The sequence below is a fragment of the Lithobates pipiens genome, unplaced genomic scaffold (assembly GCF_037356315.1).
Source record: "Lithobates pipiens isolate NorthernLeopardFrog02 unplaced genomic scaffold, aLitPip1_a1.2 Scaffold_27, whole genome shotgun sequence".
Classification (NCBI taxonomy): Eukaryota; Metazoa; Chordata; class Amphibia; order Anura; family Ranidae; genus Lithobates; species Lithobates pipiens.
This window is the reverse complement of record NW_027507788.1, coordinates 207,698,698-207,721,364: the sequence shown is the minus strand read 5'-3', so window position 1 is coordinate 207,721,364 and position 22,667 is coordinate 207,698,698. Positions and strand designations below refer to the sequence as shown.

Genomic DNA, 22,667 nt, shown 5'->3' with positions numbered 1-22,667 from the left:
CTTCAATACTGGGCACTTATACACCTTCCTGTCCAGACCATTTTTCATCTTTCAGCGCTGTCACAATTTGAATGACAATTGCGCGGTCATGCTACACTGTACCCAAACTACATTTTTATCAATTTGTTCCCACAAATAGAGCTTTATTTTGGTTGTATTTGATCACCTCTGGGATTTTTATTTTCTGCTAAACAAATAAAAAATTACCGAAAATTTGGAAAAAATTTTTTATTTGTTTCAGTTACAAAACTTGTAGATAAGTAAGTTTTCTCCTTTAATGATGGGACTGCACTGATGGGCACCGATGAGGTGGCATTGATGGGCACTGATGATGGACACTAATATGCGGCACTGATAGGTGGCGCTGATATGCGGCACGGATGGGCACTGATAGGCGGCACAAATGGGCAGAGATAGGCAGCACGGATGGGCACTGATAGGCGGCATGGATGAGCGGTACAGATGGGCACTGATAGGCTGCACAGATGGGCATTGATAGTTGGCACTAATATACTGTAATATATGGTACTGATGCCAATCAGTGCCAAACAATAATGTCTGCCAATCGGTGATGCCCATTGTGGGCACTGATTGGCATCCCTGGTGGTCTAGGGTGCCATACCTGGTGGTGGGCATCCGTGGTGGTCTGGTGGCATCCCTAGTGGTCCAGTGTGGACTTCCTTCGGGGGGCAGTGTCGATAATTGATCAGCACAGACCCCCCCCTGTCAGAGGAGCAGCCGATTGGCTCTCCTCTACTTGCGTCTATAAGACGCGAGTGAGGAAAAGCTGATCACTGGCTCTTCCTGTTTACACTGTGACCAGCCGTGATTGGACACGGCTGATCACGTGTTAAAGAGTCTCTGTCAGAGACTCTTTACTTAGATCGGAGTTGCGGTGTGTCAGACCCAAGGGCTTAATATCCTGAAGATGTCATATGACGTCAGGGTATTGAAACCACTTTGCTGCCGTCATTTTGCTATATGGCGGGCGGCAAGTGGATACACTTTGTTTACAATTTATTTTATTTTTTTACATTCTGATTGCTTATACCAGTGAATTTCTCAGTTATAAGATACAATTTTTACTGAATTAAATTGATCCATTCAGTGTGTATTGTTGTGATTAGCTGTGATTGCCCATCCCTATAACATAGTACTTTGATTGACCCTGTCTGTACCATGTGATCACTGTGACCAATCACAGCTAGCAACTCCATTGTACACAATGAATGGCATGAATGAAAGGCATTCATTGTTTACATTTGTCATGTAACCTGCTATGATTGGTCACAGTGAGCACATGGTACTGGCAGCAGCCCAGTACTGTGATCTGTCATTGGTTGTGTCCAACATGACAGATCGCGCCCCAGGCGTGGCCAGTGGGGTGCGTGTGAGGTGAGTTCCAGAAGGACATCATATGATGTCCAACTGAAACAACAAATGTCCCACTCTGCAGTTATCGGTCTACTGGGAACTGGTTAATAAGTTCCTTGATCTCTCTCTATGGATGATTCTATCATCCATTTGGAAAGCAACAGCAGAGTTACTAATTAAAGGGCCGATTCTGTGTGTGGTGTCAGTCATTTTACTGCATTGTAAAATGTCTGTCACCGCAAGGACACATAGAAAATAATTGATTTCTAGGGCTGCGCTAAAATGCAGTCACGCCGCAGTGCACCGTACGGAATGTGATAGAACTGTTCTGCAGTGCAGCGCGTCACACGGCTGAACAGCACCATGAATGAAGTATGTGTTTTGTACATTTTAACTAAAGATTTGTATAAAAAAAAATTAAAATAAATAGGGAGCTGTGTGATGCGATGAACCATGCACCACACTGCCCCCTACTGTACCCAGGATTGGACAGCTGACAGAGCAGTATAGAGCTCTTTGTTGCTGTGCAAACTTAGCCATAGACCTGGGTGTAAATGCTTGATAGGTCATTTGCCCTAGGAACATGGTTTACGGGCATGGACAAAATAATAGCTGTCCTGATTATAAATATCTGTCTTTGGGTTTTCAGTACATGCAATGATCTTTACTTTTAGTATTTCAAAGCCAGCCTCTTTAAATGATGCCTCCATTTCTTCCTTAGTGATGCGCAGGCAGGAGAATCTCTTTTTACCAATATAATAGTATGAACAGTTAAGTGCACTCTGTATTATTATGTGACCCCCTGGTTTAATTAGGGCCTTCAAATTTCTCAAAGCATTGGTGAAAGATTCCACATCTTTGCAGGGTGCTTCTAAACAGAGGCAACTAATCAGGCAATCGGCTTGTGGCATCTCCACCGGGTCAAATGGGTTCTTCTTCAGAGCATCACATTTCAGAACCTTTGTCACTGTTCTCCTTATTTTTTCTATCCTTCTCTTACAGCTCTCATCGTCACTGAAAAAGAAGACTATAGATTATTTTATTTTAGTGTAATGATTGCAAACATTAAAGGCCAAGTTCACCTGTTTTTTTTTTCTTCCCAAACTCCAGCTCCTCTATGTACCAATATACCATTATTGTGCCTCTGTTGCAGAAAATAAAAAGCTTTCTCTGTCTTTTAGGACAGGCCTTACCTCAGCCCCTGGAGTGTTCATAGAAACCCCCTCCATTACTTCCTGCCCCATCCTAAATTTGGTATAAACTAGTACCTCATAACACACGCCCTGCACCTGCATGCCCCCCCCCCCCTCAATACACACACGCCCACTTCTGTGCTACCATACAAATATTATCCATCTATATATCATCTGTTCTCAATAAATATATAGTGATCATTTTTTTGGGTTCCTTCATCTTGCATAGATCACTCATTTGGCAGAGTGTGCAGGAGCTGAGTGATCACAAGCAGTCTATGTGGAGCAGAGCTGTAGTTGAAAACAGGAGAAGTGTGTTCCTGGAAGTTTTTAAAGTGGATGTAAAGCCTCAAGAAGCTCCTCACAGACCTCACCCCCTTTTCTTACCTGAGCCTGATCCGATCCAGCGATGTACATGAACGCAGAGGGCTCCAGCCACTGTCTCTCTCCTCATTGGACAGATTGATAGCGGGAGCCATTCAATCAAATCCAGTGACATGTGAGTCGGGGGTTGGGTAGAGTCCTGCTGTCTGACTCGGGAGCAGGCCCACCCAATGAAGAGGAGGGGCCTGGCGTGCCCGTGCGGCACCCTAGAAGGAGAAGATTGGGGCTGCTCTGTGCAAAATTATTCCACAGAGAAAGTAAGTATAGGCATGTTTGTTATTTTTACGTTTACAACCCCTTTAAAGCTCACCATACACTATACCAGCCCGCGAAAATTCCACTTGCCTACTCACATTTTGTGACTGGATTTTGAGGGCTGGCGAATGTTGGCTGCCTGGGAGCGGGGCAGCAACTCCGGCAGGTGGGTTGTATGGGAGCTGTTCTCCCACCGATCGGAGTGGAAGAGAGGGAAGAGCCGCTGCCCGGATGATCAGAGCGCAGGGAACATAACAGCTTTCATTTCTATAGCTGTGTGTTCCCCGTCGTGCGCCGTCATATACAGCCCCTCCTCTTTGTCTGGGCACTTTGATAGACCGATCTCCCGTCCAATCCTGGGACAGGTGATCTGTTCATCAAAATTCCCCGGACAGGGGGAGGGGACAGTGTGCAGCGGGGAATGCACAGCTATTGAAATGATCAGATCTCCTCCTCCCCGCACAGAACATAGCTGAGATTAGATTCCCTTATGCTGCGTACACACGATTGGACTATCTGGTAGACTTAGTCCGGCAGACAAACCTCCGGACTTTGAAGCGGAGGTCCGCTGGACTTCAAAACTAGCGGATCTGCCCACACATGACTGAACTTTTCCGGCGGACTAGGTGCGGCGGACAAACCGCCGGACTACGGCTGGACTTTTGAAATGAACGGACTTGCCTACACATGGAGCAAAGTCCGTTCATTTTGATCGCGGCTCCAGGTAGACGGGACTAGCGAAGGAAGTCAATGTCGCCACCTTCGGTGGTGAGATCGACACCTCGCCGGCCCCGTCACCTGGTATGGACTTAAAGGGGTAGCCCTACGCCGAAAAAACTTTCATGACAAGCAGCATGCTGATAGGAAGAAAAATCATGCTGGCCATCAGAATGAGGACTTCTGCTGGTAGAAAAAAGTACTGCATGAAAAAGTAAGCAGCTACAAATACTGCAGCTGCTGACTTTTAATATTAAGACACTCACCTGTCCAGGGCACCCGCCATGTCCTCACCCGTAGTCGATCTGTCCCTCGGCTCTCTTCAGTAAGGGAATCAGGAATTGAAGCCTTGCGCCTTCACAGCCTGGTTCCCTACTGCGCATGCGCAATCCCACTGGTCCCTTCTGTCTTCTGGGACCTGTGTGTCTCCCAGAAAACCATGGGGGGGGGGGGGTGGAGAAGAGGCCAGATATGGCATAGATCGCCACAGAATCTATTGCCGGAAGTGGCAGCAAATACCTGTGTTATACAGGTATCTGCTCCCCCCTGAAAGGTGCCAAATGTGACACCGGACGGGGGAGAACTCGGAAAAGCGGAAGTTCCATTTTTGGCTGCAACTTCGCTTTAATGCAAAGTGAATACTGCAGCAAACATGGGTATTATTTTACCCACTTAAGCCCCGGACCATTTGGCTGGCAAAAGACCAGAGCACTTTTTGTGATTCGGCACTGCGTCACTTTAACTGACAATTGCGCGGTTGTGCGACGTGGCTCCCAAACAAAATTGACATCCTTTTTTCCCCACAAATTGAGCTTTCTTTTGGTGGTATTTGATGACCTCTGCGGTTTTTATTTTTTGCGCTATAAACAAAAAAATAGCGTCAGTTTTGAAAAAAAATGCATTATTTTTTACTTTTTGCTATAATAAATATCCCCCAAAAATATATATAAAATTTTTTTTCCCCCCTCAGTTTAGGCCAATACGTATTCTTCTACATATTTTTGGTAAAAAAAAATCACAATAAGCATTTATTGATTGGTTTGCACAAAGGTTATAGTGTCTACAAAATAGGGGATAGTTTTATTAATATTTTTTTTTTTTACTAGTAATGGCGGCAATCAGCAATTTTTATTGTGACTGCGACATTAAGGCAGACAGATCGGACACTTTTGGTGCTATTTTTGGACCATTCACATTTATACAGCGATCATGGCGATTAAAAATGCATTCATTACTGTGTAAATGTGACAGGCAGTGAAGGGCTTTACCACTAGGTGGCGCTGTAGGGGTTAAGTGTGTCCTAGGGATTGATTCTAACTGTGGGGGGGGCTATGTGTGACACAACACTGATCACCACTCCCGATTACAGGGAGCTGTGATCAGTATCAGTGTCACTAGGCAGAAAGGGGAGATGCTTGTTTACATTAGCATTTCCCCGTTCTTCCTCTCCGTGAGACGATCGTGGGTATCCCCGTGGACATCGAGTCTGTGTGACCCGCGATCCGACTCACGCAGCTTACGGTGTGCACGCGCCCACAAACCACTTCTTAAAGAGCAATGTACAGGTACGTTAATATGCCTGTACTTGCCCTTCTGCCGACGTTTATCGGTGTCAGCCTGTTGGCAAGCGGTTAATGAGCTATTTATTTTTGCTTTGTTACATTTAGCTGGGGTTTTAAGTTTTTTCTGTATTTAGCTTGTGTCAAACTTGTAGGTTCAGGACCCTTTAGAGAGTTCTCATTCAGGTTCAGTGGTCAATCCAATACTTTCCCCTAGGATAGTGTAGGACAGGGGTGTCCAACCAGTGGCCCGGGGGCCACATGTGGCCCGTGGAGCCCTCTGATGTGGCCCTCGACCTCCTGCTCTAAGATGGCAGGTTGGCAAGCCCAGATCACGGGTTGCCGACCAGCCATCCCAGAGCAGCAATTTTGTGTTTGAAGCCACTGGTAGTGGAAGCAAGTGGCTGTGGAGCAGAGCCACATAAGCCAATGCTTCTTGTATAGTGCCCACTCCTGTCGCAGGCAGAGTGATACCAAATGCACTCCGCCTGGGACAGCAACAGCCAGCGGTACCAGAATGGAAGGCAGTTATTAAAGGTAAGTTTACTACTAAATTCACAGTATATATGGATATATCTGTTTTGCAGTGGTTACTGGGCTTCTTTCAAACTGATCTGCAGGTGCAGTGCAGCTGCGGGTTACCTGCATTGAACCATAGACTTCTGTTATTACCTGCGGGTTTGTTGGGCCTTCAGAAAGTGTGCCACACCTGCAAGATATAATAGAAGTCTATGGCAAAGTGCAGCTAACCTACAGAAAATCCACAGGTTCACTGCACTACACCCACGCTTTGGGCAAAAAGCAGGGCGTCAGTGTGAAACCAGCCTTAGGTGCCTTTCACATGATTGGTCAGACCCAATCGGACTTACTATTCACCTCTATGGAGCAGCAGATGTAAAACGGACTTGTGTCTGTTTACACCCGCCTACCTAAAATAAAAAATAGAAAGGGATCTGCCCCTTCCGTCTGGACGAATCGGATTGGAGCAGAGGGCCCATAGAGTAGAGTGGGCTGTGTCTGTGGACAGGGACCTGTCACCCTCCCGCTCCGCTCATTGTGGCCCGTGACCAGTTACCAATTCACTTAAGTGGCCCTCGCTCTTCAAAAGGTTGGGCACCCCTGTAGGACAAGGTTCTCACCTACATTGGTGGCCATCAGCTGCCTCCTGCTCCTGTGAAAACTTTGGAAATAAGATGCAGATATTGGATTGCTGGAGTCCCCAACTATCACCCCCCCCCCCCCCCATGCCTGCTTCAGAAATTGAAAGAGAGGGAGAAAGCAGTCAGAGAAAAAGACAGAACTGCTGTTTCATAGGCACATTATTCTAATCCCACTGACACGTGTAACTTACCTATTACCTTCCAGTTCACAGACAAACTTGACCATCGGAGTCCAGTCAAATGCATCTGGATCATTCCTCAGCCATTTCTGTAGCTCTATTCGGTTTTGTTCAAGAAAGTCGGAAGTGATGATATTGTTGAAATTTTTGCAAGCAGAGAGAAGCTGATAAATTGCAGGTCCAGCCCCAAAGTCAATTAATAGGTCTCCTTTAACACCACCTTAAAAAAAAAAACCACTGTGGATTACAATTTTTTAAATGTAGAAAACTTTGTAAACTGGCCTTTTTTCAGGCTGCTTTGGACCAGACGCATGATCCTGCTCCTCTGTGTCAGCCAGCACCACTGCAGGGGAGAGGAGAGTGCACTCTGACAATGGCTAGTGAAGCACTGCAGGGGAGAGGAGAGAGCGCTCTGACAATGGCTAGTGAAGCACTGCAGGGGAGAGGAGAGAGTGCTCTGACAATGGCTAGTGAAGCACTGCAGGGGAGAGGAGAGAGTGCTCTGACAATGGCTAGTGAAGCACTGCAGGGGAGAGGAGAGAGCGCTCTGACAATGGCTAGTGAAGCACTGCAGGGGAGAGGAGAGAGTGCTCTGACAATGGCTAGTGAAGCACTGCAGGGGAGAGGAGAGAGCGCTCTGACAATGGCTAGTGAAGCCTGAAGCGGTGACGTCACCCCTAGGCTTTAATGGCATTGAAACAGGAGAGCAGGACCATGTGACTGGACCGGAGCGGTCTGATAATTTATAAGTATACACATCTATTTGTCACATTAGTAAGCACGGGTGCTAGGAGGGGACAGTTTTAGGAGTAGCTAGGATTAAGCTGGAATTCCCTTTTAATCTATTGGTTGGGTGTTGTACTCGGTCATCTCCACCTCTCCATTTAAAATGGGAGCTGACAAGAGGTGAGAATTTGGATCACTTTCCAATATTACCATTTTCAAATGCAGTATCTCACAAAAGTGAGTACACCCCCTCCATAGGCGTGCACAGCCTATTGCATTAGGGTGTGCACCTCAAACCAAAGCTCAAACACACGTGCGTCTGTAATTACAGTATATATATATATATATATATATATATATATATATATATATATATATATATATATATATATCCCAACCAAGACTCTACCTGCCTGGAGTTTGCATGTTCTCCCTGTGCCTGCGTGGGTTTCCTCTGGGTACTCCGGTTTCCTTCCACAATCCAAAGACATGCAGGTAGGTTAACTGGCTTCTGTCCAAAAATTGGCCCTAGTATATGAATGGGGACCTTAGATTGTGGGCTCCTTGAGTGTAGGGACCGATGTGAGTGTGCAATGTACAGGGATAGGGGTAGACACTCACTCAGGTTGAACTGGATGGACTGGTGTCTTTATTCAACCTTACTAACTATGAAACTAAGTAAAACTAAATGAACCCTGGCTTGTCAGCAAAAAAGTGCATATATATATATATATATATATATATATATATATATATATATATATATATATATATATATAGATAGATAGATAGATAGATATACTTTTTTGCTGACAAGCCAGGGTGTTCATATAGTTTTAATTGTATATGTAATATATATATATATATATATATATATATATATATATATATATTTATTTTTACACACACACACACACATATTTTTTTATTTTTTTGGGGTTTAAACATAAATATATAAGTTCAGGTTAATATTCAAATCCTATTTAATTATTTTTGTGCTTGGCAGCATCTGCCGACTGAGTGATTCAACCCAAGAAAGTATGAATGTGCAATTAGCAGCCACATTTACCAGAGAATGACTTATGCCGCGTACACAGCACCGTTTTTTTTCCCATCAGAATAAACTCAGGCGGTTTTTCCGCTGAAATGGTCTTGCCTACACACGATCACACCAAAGTCCGATCGTTTAGAACGCGGTGACCTACAACACGTGCGACAGGACTAGAAAGGGAAGTTCAATAGCCAGTAGCCAATAGCTGCCCTTGCGTCGTTTTTGGTTCTTCAGAACAGCATAAAGACAAATGGTTTTCCCGATAGAAATTGAAACATGTTCTATTTCTAGGTCCGTCAGAATTTTTGAGAAAAAAAAAAGTCAGCTGAAGCTCACACACTATCGGAATATCCGATAAAATGATTCCGTTTTACTTTTTCTGTCCGAATGTCTCACCGTGTGTACACGGCATTACTAATCCTCAAGACAGGGGGGTCAATATTTATTCCCTGCAGGAGATGCGATGATATTTACACAGGATATATACTTACACCCTCTAATTAGGCCCTTGTAAGGCTATTACTACAGTAGGATGCCATTAAGTTAGCACGGCTGGTTACCCATGACATATCCTGGACTTCGGATACAGAACATTGCATAGTGACTGGGAACCAAAGAGCATGTTGGTATATATTCATGTGATGGGAAGAACATTCCTGAACATGTGAACAGTGATGCACACTTCTTACTAGCTTTTCAATACAGCAAATGAAAGAATTCAGAGGATAGATGAAAAGCACTACACCCCCCTCTCTCCCTGCCTGCTGCAGAGGCGCGCGCGCGCGCGCACACACACACACACACACACACACACACACACACACACACACACACACACACACACACACACACACACACACACACACACACACACGGCAGTGGTGGACTGGAAGCCCCGCGGTGGTAGCGGGCAGGTCTTGTTTAAAAACAGTGGGGTTTATCCAGCCCCGATGCTACCTCTATAGTTGTGGATATAGCATCCATGAAAACAGGCGGCGGAGTGATATTCAGCTGTCAGGCTGCAGTAGCCGGAACTATAGAAGTAGCATCGGAAAATGCGGCTGCTTGCCTGCTCACTCCACATTCAGTGTCTGCACTTACAGAAGTTATACAGCCAAATTAAAAAAACGTCCCACTCGCACAGTCACAGCGTTCCCATTGTCCATCAGCAGAGGTGCCAGAATGGAGATCCTGCCAGCAAAAAAGCCCTGGGGTGTGCTTGGGCATTAGGGTGTAGCCAGGCACACCCTGCGCGCACACACCTATGCACCCCTCATATTGCAACCCTCCCCCCCCTCCAGCGCCACAATTAGCACCTTTCAGGGGGGAGGGGGTGGGGGTGCAGGTACCTGTACAGTACAGGTATCTGCACCCACTTCCGGCATAGATATTTTCAGAAGCTACGCCCCTTTCCGCAGAATCTACGCCCCTTTCCGAAGGTCCCCCACTGCCTGCTGGGAAACACACGGATCCCAGAGACAGCGGGGACCATCCTTATTGCGCAGCGCGACTCGCGCATGCGCAGTAGGGAACCGGGAAATGAAGCCGCAAGGCAGCACCCGAGAGACGATCGAGAGATCGGCTTTGGGTGCCGACATCGCGGGCACGCTGGGCGGGTAGGTGTCATTATTTTAAAAGTCAGCAGCTGCAGTATTTGTAGCTGCTGGCTTAAAAAAAAAAGAAAAACTGCGGACTCCCGCTTTAATGTCTAAACCACTGGCAACAAAAGTGAGTACACCCCAAGTGAAAATGTCCAAATTGGGCCCAAAGTGTCAATATTTTGTGTGGCCACCATTATTTTCCAGCACTGCCTTAACCCTCTTGGGCATGGAGTTCACCAGAGCTTCACAGGTTACCACCGGAGTCCTCTTCCCCTCCTCCATGATGGCAAAACTCCTCTCAGAACTCAATAGTTTTGGGGGTTTTTTAAAGCCAGAAACAGCTGATAAGAGCCTGTGCATGGACACATAGGATAACATGATGGGGAGTTTATTGACTGTAAAAAAAAAAAAAGTCTAAAGCCAAAAACAGCTGCTGTAAAAATGTCAAAAAACGTCCAGTGTGCATGAGGCCTCATTGATGGTACCATGATGAATTCACAGATGTACTGCTCTAAAGAGAAGATGCTTACCATCACTCCATGCACTTTTCCAACATGAAAATCATCCAAAACGCACATCTAAAGCCCCGTACACACGAGCGGACTTTTCAACATCCAAAGTCTGACGGAATGATTCCGGCAGACTATTCGATCGTGTGTGGGCTGCAACGGACTTTTGATTCGCAAAAGTCTGACAGACTTTAGAAATGGAACATGCTTCAAATTTTTCCGCCAGAACTCTGCCGGACCCAGAAATCCGCTCGTGTGTGTGCTAGTCTGACGGACTAAAACCGACGCTAGGGCAGCTATTGGCTACTGGCTATGAACTTCCTTATTCGAGTCCAGTCGTACGTCATCAAGTTCGAATCCGTCGGAGTTTGGTGTGATTGTGTGTGGCCAAGTCCCCTCATTCGGAAAGTCCGTCTGAACTCTGTCAGAACTCCGGCAGAACTCCTTCGAAAGTCTGTCGGACATAAGTCTGGTCGTGTGTACGCGGCATAAGTTAACTTGCATTTCTGAAGAGGAACAGGGTAAACATGATTCAGCGACCAAGTATGTCTCCTGATCTGAACCCAATCGAACACCTATGGGGAATTCTGAAGAGACAAGCTGAACATCACTCTCCATCCAGTATCCAGGCTCTGAAAGAGGTTATTCTTAAAGAATGGAAAAAGAAAGATGTTGCAATATGTTGCCAACTTGTTCATTCCATGCTTAGGCTAGAAGATTTGGTGCTGTCCTTACAAATCATGGAGGTCATGCAAAATACTCGATGTAATTGTTTTTGTTGTGAGGTGTATTCACTTTTGCATCAACTAATTTGAGCCAGCAAGTGGGCGGCAAGTACTGTGTCAGGTCACCTTGAGGCCAGGTGACAGATGCACCCCATAGGGATTAGGAGTGCACCGCAAGGTTGTGGACCCTACGGCTGACTGCTGCGGACGGGGGTCAAGGTGATAGGAAGGCAGGGCCGCCAGAACACCAAGATGGATCCCACCGGGGTTAGAGCGTAAGATTCCCTGGGGAGTGGAGTCTATGAGCCAGCAGGTGTTCACATAGCCTCGAGTGGTGAGGATGGACTTGGCTGCAACTTGCTCCAGGTTGCGACCCCCAGGGTCCCCCAGCTCAAACCCACAGTAGGCAACAGGAGGATAGAGATGGTGAGGGACAAAGCCAAGGTCAGGGCCACAAGCAGACAGGAATAGTCAGGGACACGCCAAAAGGTCAGGATCACAGGCAAACAGGGATAGTCAAGGACACGCCAAAGTCGGTAACGGAATAACAGCAGAGCACACGGCAGGTAACAGGAAGCTAACACACAAAGGTTGATCAGCCGCGTTGGCCTGCAGTGCACAGGTTAATATAGAGGTCCCTGATAGGAGCTAGGGTGGAGCCATGCCAGAGGATGGATTACAAAAGCAGACAGGTGAGGGTCGGCTGGTCTCTAGATGAACACATGGAAACAGGTAAGCAGACAAACTATTGCATAACCATGACATACTGGCAAGATGGACGGAGGTGGTTGCGCATGCACCAGATGGAATAACCATTCAATCGACCACACAAGGTACTGCAACCCAATTAGGGGAAATGCCCAGAGATAAAGCAAATCATCAGAGGGCCCCTGTGTACCGGGGAGCTTCGATGAAACGGAAGTGGGAAAAACAACACTATATCATGCCAAAGAAATGAAGTGTAGCAACACAGAAAATCAGGACTCGAGGTCATCACCTGTATATTTTATATGATTCACAGTATTTGTAGAGCTGAAAAACAGAGGGAGAAATAAGGAAACTAGCATTATGCATGTGAGATAAAAGTACATCACATTATATTTGAATGATGTATGGCATATTATGGCAGAAGATGCATTGTACAAAGTTACTAATGCAGAGCAGACACAGCCGGATGTAAACGGATCGCCTGTCTGTTTATACCCACTTGCCATCCGACCCAGTAGAAGGGTGGGGAATGGATCGCCATCTGTCTGTTTTTAGCGAACTAGATCAGATTGGGTATTGGTGGATGTAAAGTGACACATGTTACACCTGCCACTCCGTAGAGGACAATGAATGGTCTGATTGAGTCCGCCTGAAATACTGACAGGTGGCCTCGATCGGTCCACTTATGTAAAAGGGCCTAACACTGACAAGCCAGTATCCAGTAGACACTATGACTTGAAGTCATCACTGAAACTGGCAAACATCCCTGTTCATAAGTCTACCATACGTACGTTTTTGAACAGACAGGCTGTCCATGGATAAACACCATGGAGAAGACCGCTGCTCTCCAAAAAAAATAAACATGGTTGCGCACCTGAAATTTGCTAAAGAGCATTTTGGCAAACCGCAATGCTACTGGGAATTTTTTTTGTGGAGTGATGAAACTGTAAGGAACTTATCATACATGTATACATATACATACCCAGCCTAAATTACCTACCAGCGGGTATTAGGAGTGTGGAAGGAAACCCACCCGAGCAAGGGAAAACATACAAACTCCATGAGTCTAGTGCCCAATTGGGATTTTAACCAATGACCCAGTGCTGCAGGGCAAAATTACTAAACTGAGAGCCACTGTGCTGTTGGGGGTTTGAGTGTAATAGTGATATGAGACCCCATGCCAGATAGGCAGCAATGGTTTCTCAGTTTTCTTTGCTAAGGACCTGTTCTTTCCTTACATTCACAAGTACCATATTTATCGGCATATGACACGCCTGAAAATCAAATGCAAATAGTGTGTGTGTGTGTGTGTTATACGCTGATACTGTAATAGGAAGTCCTGTCTCCTGGGCCAACATTGGACCAATGTTCTGTCTATCATAGAAGCCGTTCCAGGAGGTGGGACTTTGTATTAACTAGATGCCGACCGCCGGCCATCAAATGATGGCCAGGCGGCGCACCTATTGTGGTGGGAGGCCGTCATATGACGTCCTCCCGTTTAAACAGGGAATGCGCGCGATCGTGCGCGCGCATCCCTGTTTCTTCTGTGGCGGCGTGTCACGGAGACACCGCTCGCCACCGAAGGGGGAGAACAGCCATTGGTAATGGCTGTTTACCACGTGATCGGCCGTGATGAAGTCACGGCCGATCACAGATGGTCACACCCAGGCTGTGCACGGCGCATGCGCGCGATCGCGTCGGTGGCGGCGTGTTCCCCGGGAACACTGCTCGTCACCGACGCTGGTAAACAGCCATTGGCCGGCTGTTTACCCACGTGATCGGCTGTGATCCTTTCACAGCCGATCACTAAAATGTAAACAAACCGCGGTAACGAGATGTTACCGGGTTGTTCTCCCCCTCACACACCGATCGTGTGTGAGGAGGAGATTGCGGTAACATCTTGTTACCGCTTAGTGTACACCAATCACACTGATTGCCCCCCCCCCCCGCAATAAAGAGGACCTGTCACCACCCCTCATAGTACCTGTCAATCACAGTCCATCAGAGTACCTGTCACAGTCCATCAGAGTATTTGAGTACCTGTCACAGCCCATCAGAGTACCCGAGTACCTGTCCCAGTCCATCTGAGTACCCGAGTACCTGTCCCGGTCCATCTGAGTACCCGAGTACCTGTCCCGGTTCATCTGAGTACCCGAGTACCTGTCCCGGCCCATCAGAGTACCCGAGTACCTGTCCCGGCCCATCAGAGTACCCGAGTACCTGTCACGGCACATCAGAGTACCCGAGTACCTGTCACGGCCCATCAGAGTACCCGAGTACCTATCACGGCCCATCAGAGTACCCGAGTACCTGTCACGGCCCATCAGAGTACCCGAGTACCTGTCACGGCGAGTACCTGTCACGGCCCATCAGGGTACCCGAGTACCTGTCACGGCACATCAGGGTACCCGAGTACCTGTCACGGCACATCAGGGTACCCGAGTACCTGTCCCGGCACATCAGGGTACCCGAGTACCTGTCACAGTTCATCTCAGTACCCGAGTACCTGTCACAGTCCATCTGAGTACCCGAGTACCTGTCACAGTCCATCTGAGTACCCGAGTACCTGTCACAGTTCATCTGAGTACCCGAGTACCTGTCACAGTTCATCTGAGTACCCGAGTACCTGTCACAGTTAATCTGAGTACCCAAGTACCTGTCACAGTTCATCTGAGTACCCAAGCACCTGTCACAGTTCATCTGAGTACCTGTCACAGTCCATATGAGTACCTGTCACTGCCCTTCAGAGTACCCAAATACCAGTCACCAAGCCATCAGAGTACCTGTCACCAGGCCATCAGAGTACCCGAGTACCTGTCACCAGGCCATCAGAGTACCCGAGTACCTGTCACCAGGCCATCAGAGTACCCGAGTACCTGTCACCAGGCCATCAGAATACCCTGAGTACCTGTCACCAGGCCATCAGAGTACCCCGAGTACCTGTCACCAGGCCATCAGAGTACCCGAGTACCTGTCACCAGGCCATCAGAGTACCCGAGTACCTGTCACCAGGCCATCAGAGTACCCGAGTACCTGTCACCAGGCCATCAGAATACCCCGAGTACCTGTCACCAGGCCATCAGAGTACCCCGAGTACCTGTCACCAGGCCATCAGAGTACCCGAGTACCTGTCACCAGGCCATCAGAGTACCCGAGTACCTATCTCCAGCCCATCAGAGTACCCCAGTACCTATTTGCAGCCCATGTCTCATAGAATATACGTTGGGATGTTTGCTTTCCAAAATGGGGTCATTTTGTGGGTAATTTCACTGTCCTGGTGGTCCAGGACCTTCAAAAGTGTGATAGGTAGGAATGAAATGAGATGTGTCATTTATGCTCCTAGAACGCCTGAACGTACTACTTCAATGTTCGGCCTCTCTATGTGGCCAGGCTGTGTAAAAGTCCTACACATGTGGTATCGCCATACTCGGGAAGAGTAGCAGAATGTGTTTTGGCTTGTAATTTTTGCTATATACATGCTATGTGTTAGAAATATCTCATAAATTGACAATTTTGTGTAAAAAAAAATGCGTTTTAATTTTTTTCCACATATTCCAAAAACTTCTGGAAAAAAATTAACCATTCAAAAGACTCATTATGCCTCACAGATTATACATTGGGGTGTTTGCTTTCCAAAATGGGGTCATTTTATGGGAAATTCCATTGTCCTGGTACTCCAGGGCCTTCAAAAGTGTAATAGGTGGATGAGAAATGAGATGTGTAATTTTTGCTCGTAGAATGTCTGAAGGTACTACATCAATTTTGGTGCTCTGTATGTGGCCAGGCTGTGTAAAAGTCTCACATATGTGATATCACCGTACTCGGGAAGAGTAGCAGAATGTATTTTGGGGTGTAATTTGTTGTATGCATATGCTGTGTGTGAGAAATAACCTGATAATATGACAATTTTGTAAAAAAAAATAATAATAAAAAAAAAAATCTTCATTTTGCAAAGAATTGTGGGAAAAAATGACAACTTAAAAAAACTCATCATGCTACTTACCTAATACCTTGGAATGTCTACTTTGTAAAAAGGGGTCATTTGGGGGGTATTTGTACTTTCCTGACTTGTTAGTGTCTCAAGAAATGAGACTCACCTGATGTACTGAAGGCCTGATCAGAAGTGATCAATTTTCAGCGATTGGCACCATAGTTTGTAGACTCTATAACTTTCACAAAGACCAAATAATATACAATAATGTGGGTTATTTTTACCAAAGATATGTAGCAGTATACATTTTGGCCAAAATGTATGAAGAAAAATTACTAATTAGCAAAAATTTATGACAAAAACAAAGAAAAAGGCATTTTTTTCACAAAATTTACGTTTTATTTTATTTATAGCACAAAAAATAAAAAACTCACTAGTGATTAAATACCACTAAAAGAAAGCTCTATTTGTGTGGAAAAAAGGATGCAAGTTTAATATGGGTACAGTGTTGCATGACTGAGTAATTGTCATTCAAACTGTGAGAGCGCTGAAAGCTGAAAATTGGTCTGGTCAGGAAGGGGGTGTAACTGCAATGTATTGGGGTGGTTAGAGGCCGCTAAGTAAACAGGAGATTCTAACTGTATGTAATCTGACGGCGCTTGTCCAGCCCCCCTCCCTGTCCCCTCCGAGGCAGCAGTAATCCAAAGTGAGGCTGCAGATGGGCATTGTTCAGGCTGCATTGATGGCACTTGTGAGGCTGCGGATGGGCATTGATTTGGCTGCATTGATGGCACTTGTGAGGCTGCAGATGAGAATTGATCAAGCTGAATGGATGGCAATGGTGGGGCTGCAGATGGTCATTGATCAGGCTGCATTGATGGGCAATTTTGAGGCTGCAGATGGGCATTGATCAGGCTGCATTGATGGCACTTGTGAGGCTGCGGATGGGCATTGATTTGGCTGCATTGATGGCACTTGTGAGGCTGCAGATGAGAATTGATCAAGCTGAACGGATGGCAATGGTGGGGCTGCAGATGGGCATTGATCAGGCTGCAGATGGGCAATGGTGAGGCTGAAGATGGGAATTGATCAGGCAGCATTGACGGGTAATTGTGAGGCTGCAGATGTCCACTGATAAAGGCTGCATTGATGGGCACTAGTGAGGCTGCATATGGGTAGTGGCACTGATAAGGCTGCATTGATAGGCACTGACCCTTTTTTTGTTTCAAAGCTTAAAATGTACGGTTTTTTCCTGAAACTTCCCTCTTAAAATTAAGGTGCGTGTTATACTCCGATAAATACAGTAAGCGCTACAAGGAGATTGCATGCGTTTATATAGAAATGTTCCCATCTACCTCATCCCTGATGATTAGCTTCTCCAAGATGTTAGGTCTGAGTGGAGTCTTGGACCTAAAGCATTGTGGGGAGGCTTACCATGTATACATATGTGAAGTGATAATAGCAAGGATTTTTTTTAGAGCATATCATAAAACTTTGTGAAATTACACTTAAAAGTGTAATTACGTGGTTTAACCACTTCCGCCCCGGAAGATTTGGCTGCTCAATGACCAGAGCACTTTTTGCGAAACGGCACTGCTTCAATTTAACTGACAATTGCGCAGTGGTGCGACGCTGTACCCAAACAAAATTGACGTCCTTTTTCCCCACAAGTACAAGCTTTCTTTTGGTGGTATTTGATCATCTCTGCTGGGTTTTTTTTTTGCGCTATAAACAAAAAAGAGCGACAATTTTGAAAAACAAAAAAACGTTTTTTCTAATTTTTGCTTTAATAAATATCCAATTTTTTTCTCAGTTTATGCCGATATGTATTTTTCTACATATTTTTGGTAATAAAAATCGCAATAAGCTTATATTCATTGGTTTGCGCAAAAGTTATAGCGTCTACAAAATATTGCATAGATTTATGGCATTTTTATTATTATTTTTTTTTTTTACTGGTAATGGCGGCGATCTGCGATTTTTATCATGACTGCGACATTATGGCGGACACTTTTGACACATTTTTGAGACGATTGACAATTATACAGCGATCAGTGCTATAAAAATGCACTGTTTACGGTATAAATGTCACTGGCAGGGAAGAGGTTAACGCTAGGGGGCGATCAAGGGGTTAACTGTGTTCCCTGACTGTGTGTTCTAGCTGTAGGGGGAGGGGACTGACTATAGGAGTTGACAGATCGTGGTTCCTAGCTATTAGGAACACATGATCTGCATCTCCTCTCCAAACAGAACAGAGATTTGTGTGTTTATACACACACATCCCTGTTCTGCCTCTCACGCCAGCGATCGTTCACCTGCTATGACGCTTAACCACTTGAGATCCGCGCTATAGCCAAATGACGGCTACAGCCCGGACCTCCTTTGCCGGGATTACGTCTATTGACGTCGTCCCGTGCACGAGCGGCCTGCGCGGCGCGCTCTGTGATCGGCGAGTTGCGCTCTGTGATCGGCTGACAGCGTGAGGAGAAAAAAAAAAAGCCGATCACCGGCGGCCGTGATCGGGACATCAGTCCCGATCAAGGCCAGCCCTGCTAGTGCCCACCTGCCCCCTGCCAGTGCCCACCTGCCCCCTGCAGTGCCAAATGTTTAAAAAGTAAGTGCCCCCCGTCAGTGCCACCCAGCAGTGCCCACAGTGCCACCCAGCAGTGCCCACAATCTGCCTCAAAGGTGCTGCACCCCAGTGCCACTTATCCGTGCCCATCAGTGTCATCTACCAGTGCCCAGCAGTGCCGCCCATCAGTGCCCAGCAGTGCCACCTATCAGTGCCACCTATCAGTGCCCATCCGTGCCACCCATCCGTGCCACCCATCCGTGCCACCCATCCGTGCCACCCATCCGTGCCACCCATCCGTGCCACCCATCTGTGCCCATCAGTGCCGCCTTATCTGTGCCCATCGGTGCCGCCTTATCTGTGCCTATTAGTGCCGCCTCAACTATGCCTATCAGTGCCCACCAGTGCAGCCTATCAGTGCCCACCAATGCAGCCCAGTGCCCACCAATGCAGCCCATCAGTGCCGCCTCATCAGCGCACTTCAATGAAGGAGAAAAATGACCCGTTTGCAAAATTTTATAACAAACTATTAAACATGATTTTTTTTTTTTGCATCTTTTTTTGTTTGTTTAGCAAAAAATAAAACTCCCAGCTGTAATTAAATACCACCAAAAGAAAGCTCTATTTGTGGGAAAAAATGATAAAAATTTCATTTGGGTACAGTGTTGTATGGCCGCGCAATTGTCATTCAAAGTGCATCAGCGCTGAAAGCTGAAAATTGGTCTGGGACTGAGGGGGGTTTAAGTGCCCAGTAAGCAAGTGGTTAAAGGAGCTGACGTATAGCTACGACGGCTCACGGGATTGCCGACCTGCCGCAGTATAATGGTGGCTGGTCGGCAAGTGGTTAAAGTGTAACTAAGCTGCATCCGGTCACCACAAACTGGATATGCTTACAATTTCACTTTTAATATTCAAAGCCAACTCACCCATCAATCCACGTGTCAATGCTTTATTTTGTTGAAAACTGGTGCCCAAAACTGAACTGCATATTCCAGATGAAGCCTTACTAATGATTTGTACAGAGGCAAAATTATATCTTTTTCTCTCTCTAGTCTCTACCGCTTTTTATACAAGATATATTGGTAGCTTTAGAAACTGCAGCTTGGCCTTGCATCCTCTTATTAAGTATATGATCTACCAGAACACCCAGATCCTTCTCCCCCATTGACTCCCCCAGCTGTTTTCCTGCTAGTATGCATGTCTAGAAGATCTAGGGTTGCCACCTTTTCTTCAAGTCAAACCCGAACACTTTAGCGGTGCACAGCAATTATTTATTTTTTTATAGTATAAACTATACATATATTTTGCAATTGAATAACATTTCTAATCATATTAAGTTAATCACAAGAGTTCCCCTTTACATCAGAGTCCACAGAGTTCCCCTTTTATATCTGAATCTGCAGAGTTCCCCTTTACATCTGAATCCGCAAATTCCCCCTTTTACATTTGAATCCGCAGAGTTCCCCTTTACATCAGAGTCCACAGAGTTCCCCTTTTACATCTGAATCTGCAAATTCCCCCTTTTACATCTGAATCCACAGAGTTCCCCTTTTACATCGGAATCCACAGAGTTCCCCTTTTACATCGGAATCCACAGAGTTCCTCTTTTACATCGAAATCCGCAGAGTTCCCCTTTTACATCGGAATCCGCAGAGTTCCCCTTTTACATCGGAATCCGCAGAGTTCCCCTTTTACATCGGAATCCGCAGAGTTCCCCTTTTACATCGGAATCTGCAGAGTTCCCCTTTTACATCGGAATCCGCAGAGTTCCCCTTTTACATCGGAATCCGCAGAGTTCCCCTTTTACATCGGAATCTGCAGAGTTCCCCTTTTACATCGGAATCTGCAGAGTTCCCCTTTTACATCGGAATCCGCAGAGTTCCCTTACACTGTAAGGGAGAGCTCTGTAGACTCTGATGTAAGGGATGCTCTGGGAACTCTGATTTAATGGGGAACATTGAGAACTCTAATGTATGGAGAGGACTCTGAAGTAAGGGGGAACACTGTGTCCTCTGGTGTAAAGGGGAACTCTGATGTAAGGGGTGCTCTGAGAACCCTGATTTAAATTAGTGTACTCAGTCAGAGGCAGGAGAAAGAAGGGGGGAGACTTCAGTCACAGACAGGGATGGATGGTGAGCTCACTCACCCCTTGGCAGTCAGCACCTATCGTCAAGATGTATCTGAGGCTGCTAGACTTCATATTTCCAGCCCGCACTTTCCTTTGCTGAGCTACAACCCTGGAGATTGGAGTGTGGGCAGACACAGAGGAGTAGGAGTGAGAGGAAGAGGTGCAGATCGAGCCCTCTCTCCTCTCCCATCTGTATGTGTGAAGAAAGTGTAACACACACTCTCAGCTTACACAACTGCAGCCAGCAACCCTGCTGGGAAGCCATAGTCCAGTCTAAATAATGTGTCCGGGTTTCAGGCTGTCTGAAACCCGGAACACAGGATTCCAAACCCGAACTGTCCGGGTGAATCCTGGACAGGTGGCAACCCTAATGCCCCGTACACACGAGCGGACTTAAGTCCGACAGACTTCCAAAGGAGTTCCGTCGGAGTTCTGCTGGAATTCCGACGGAGTTCTGACAGACTTTTCGGCCGAACGGACTTGGCCACACACAATCACACTAAACTCCGACGGATTCGAACGTGATGACGTACGACTGGACTAGAATAAGGAAGTTCATAGCCAGTAGCCAATAGCTGCCCTAGCGTCGGTTTTAGTCCGTCGGAGTAGCATACACACGAGCGGAGTTTTCGAAGGGGACCGGGTCCGGCGGAGTTCCGTCGGGAAAATTTGAAGCATGCTTCATTTCTAAAGTCCGTCAGACTTTGGCGAATCAAAAGTCCGTTGCAGCCCACACACGATCGGCTAGTCTGACGGACTCGGTCCTTCGGACTTTGGATGTTGAAAAGTCCGCTCGTGTGTACGGGGCATAAGAAGACCCCTGATGTCTCATCTGTTCCCCAATGAATCTAATGTATTGCAGATCGAACTCCATCAGCCTTTTCCCCAGCAAGTGACACCAGGACTTGAAAGTGAAAGTGTGAACAACCTTGCTAATCCCCCTCCTCCACTCTACCTGGCAGCACACGCCATGCCAGTCCCGGGCGAGAGGAGTCGGGGAGACATGGCAGAGGCGTACACGGGAATGGGGGGGGGGGGAGTTAATACTCACCAGGATATGTGGAAGCGACCCAATGGCTGTACAGCGCAACATACAGCCGTGGCAGTAAAAGAGTTAAGTGCAGCTTTTTTGTGTGCTCATTTCTGCAGCAATAAATCCGTGTTTCTTTACCTGAAGTGAAGATTTCATGAAAATTCCTCAATGCAAAATGAAGCCATTCTCCAGTCATAGCTCCTTCTTCAGGGTGATAGTATGTTCTGTAGTAATCCACAGGGTCAAACTCATCAATGTAGGTCTGAGATGATGTGTATGGAGTCTCCATGCTGATCTATCTTCTGTCTATGAGAGTAAAGGAAGCTTGATTCTATTAAATGCAGTGGACTGCAACTGAAACGGGGAATGTAATACTTCGGAATAAAGAGATAAATGGGAAGTTTATGTTTAATTATTGTTATCAATTACATCTTCAAAATGCTGTGAGTCTGCCAGCACAGCGATAGATGGTGGAAACACCTACAAAAATTGGCTTCATTCCACAATAACAAATCACAAACTTGCACGCATGGTTTATTAGTTGAGCTCGTAGAAGTTAATTACAGATATCTGGATTTGTTCTGTAATGCTGATCTTGTTTCACTAGTTATCCAAGCAGTTTCTTTAGTTCTATTGAATGTCAGCATACTTGGCGTTTATATTGTAGCCCCAATGCCCAAACACAAGGTAAGTGAACCGGCATATGGAAAGATCTGTAGATTGGGAGGAAAAACATCATCTCAACAAATGGATGGCCCAAGATAGGAGGTCAAACTCTGCAGGCCAGGAATTAGTAGTCTTCCTTCTTATCAAACAGAACTGATATTCTTTCAAGATTAGTGAGGTGCATGTCAGGGCCTTA

General features: G+C 46.3%; 1 protein-coding gene across 1 annotated transcript; it reads right to left on the bottom strand.

The window, feature by feature from the left end:
- Position 1: 1 nt before the first annotated feature.
- On the bottom strand, positions 2–22,228 carry LOC143934490 (nicotinamide N-methyltransferase-like). The gene is made up of 3 exons (XM_077458149.1): positions 21,944–22,228; positions 6,834–7,041; positions 2–2,388 (listed from the first exon to the last, which is right to left on the bottom strand). Exons 1-3 carry the CDS (start codon positions 22,092–22,094, stop codon positions 1,950–1,952), a joined length of 798 nt encoding a protein of 265 aa, XP_077314275.1. The 5' UTR covers positions 22,095–22,228; the 3' UTR covers positions 2–1,949.
- Between the last annotated feature and the right edge of the window lie 439 nt (positions 22,229–22,667).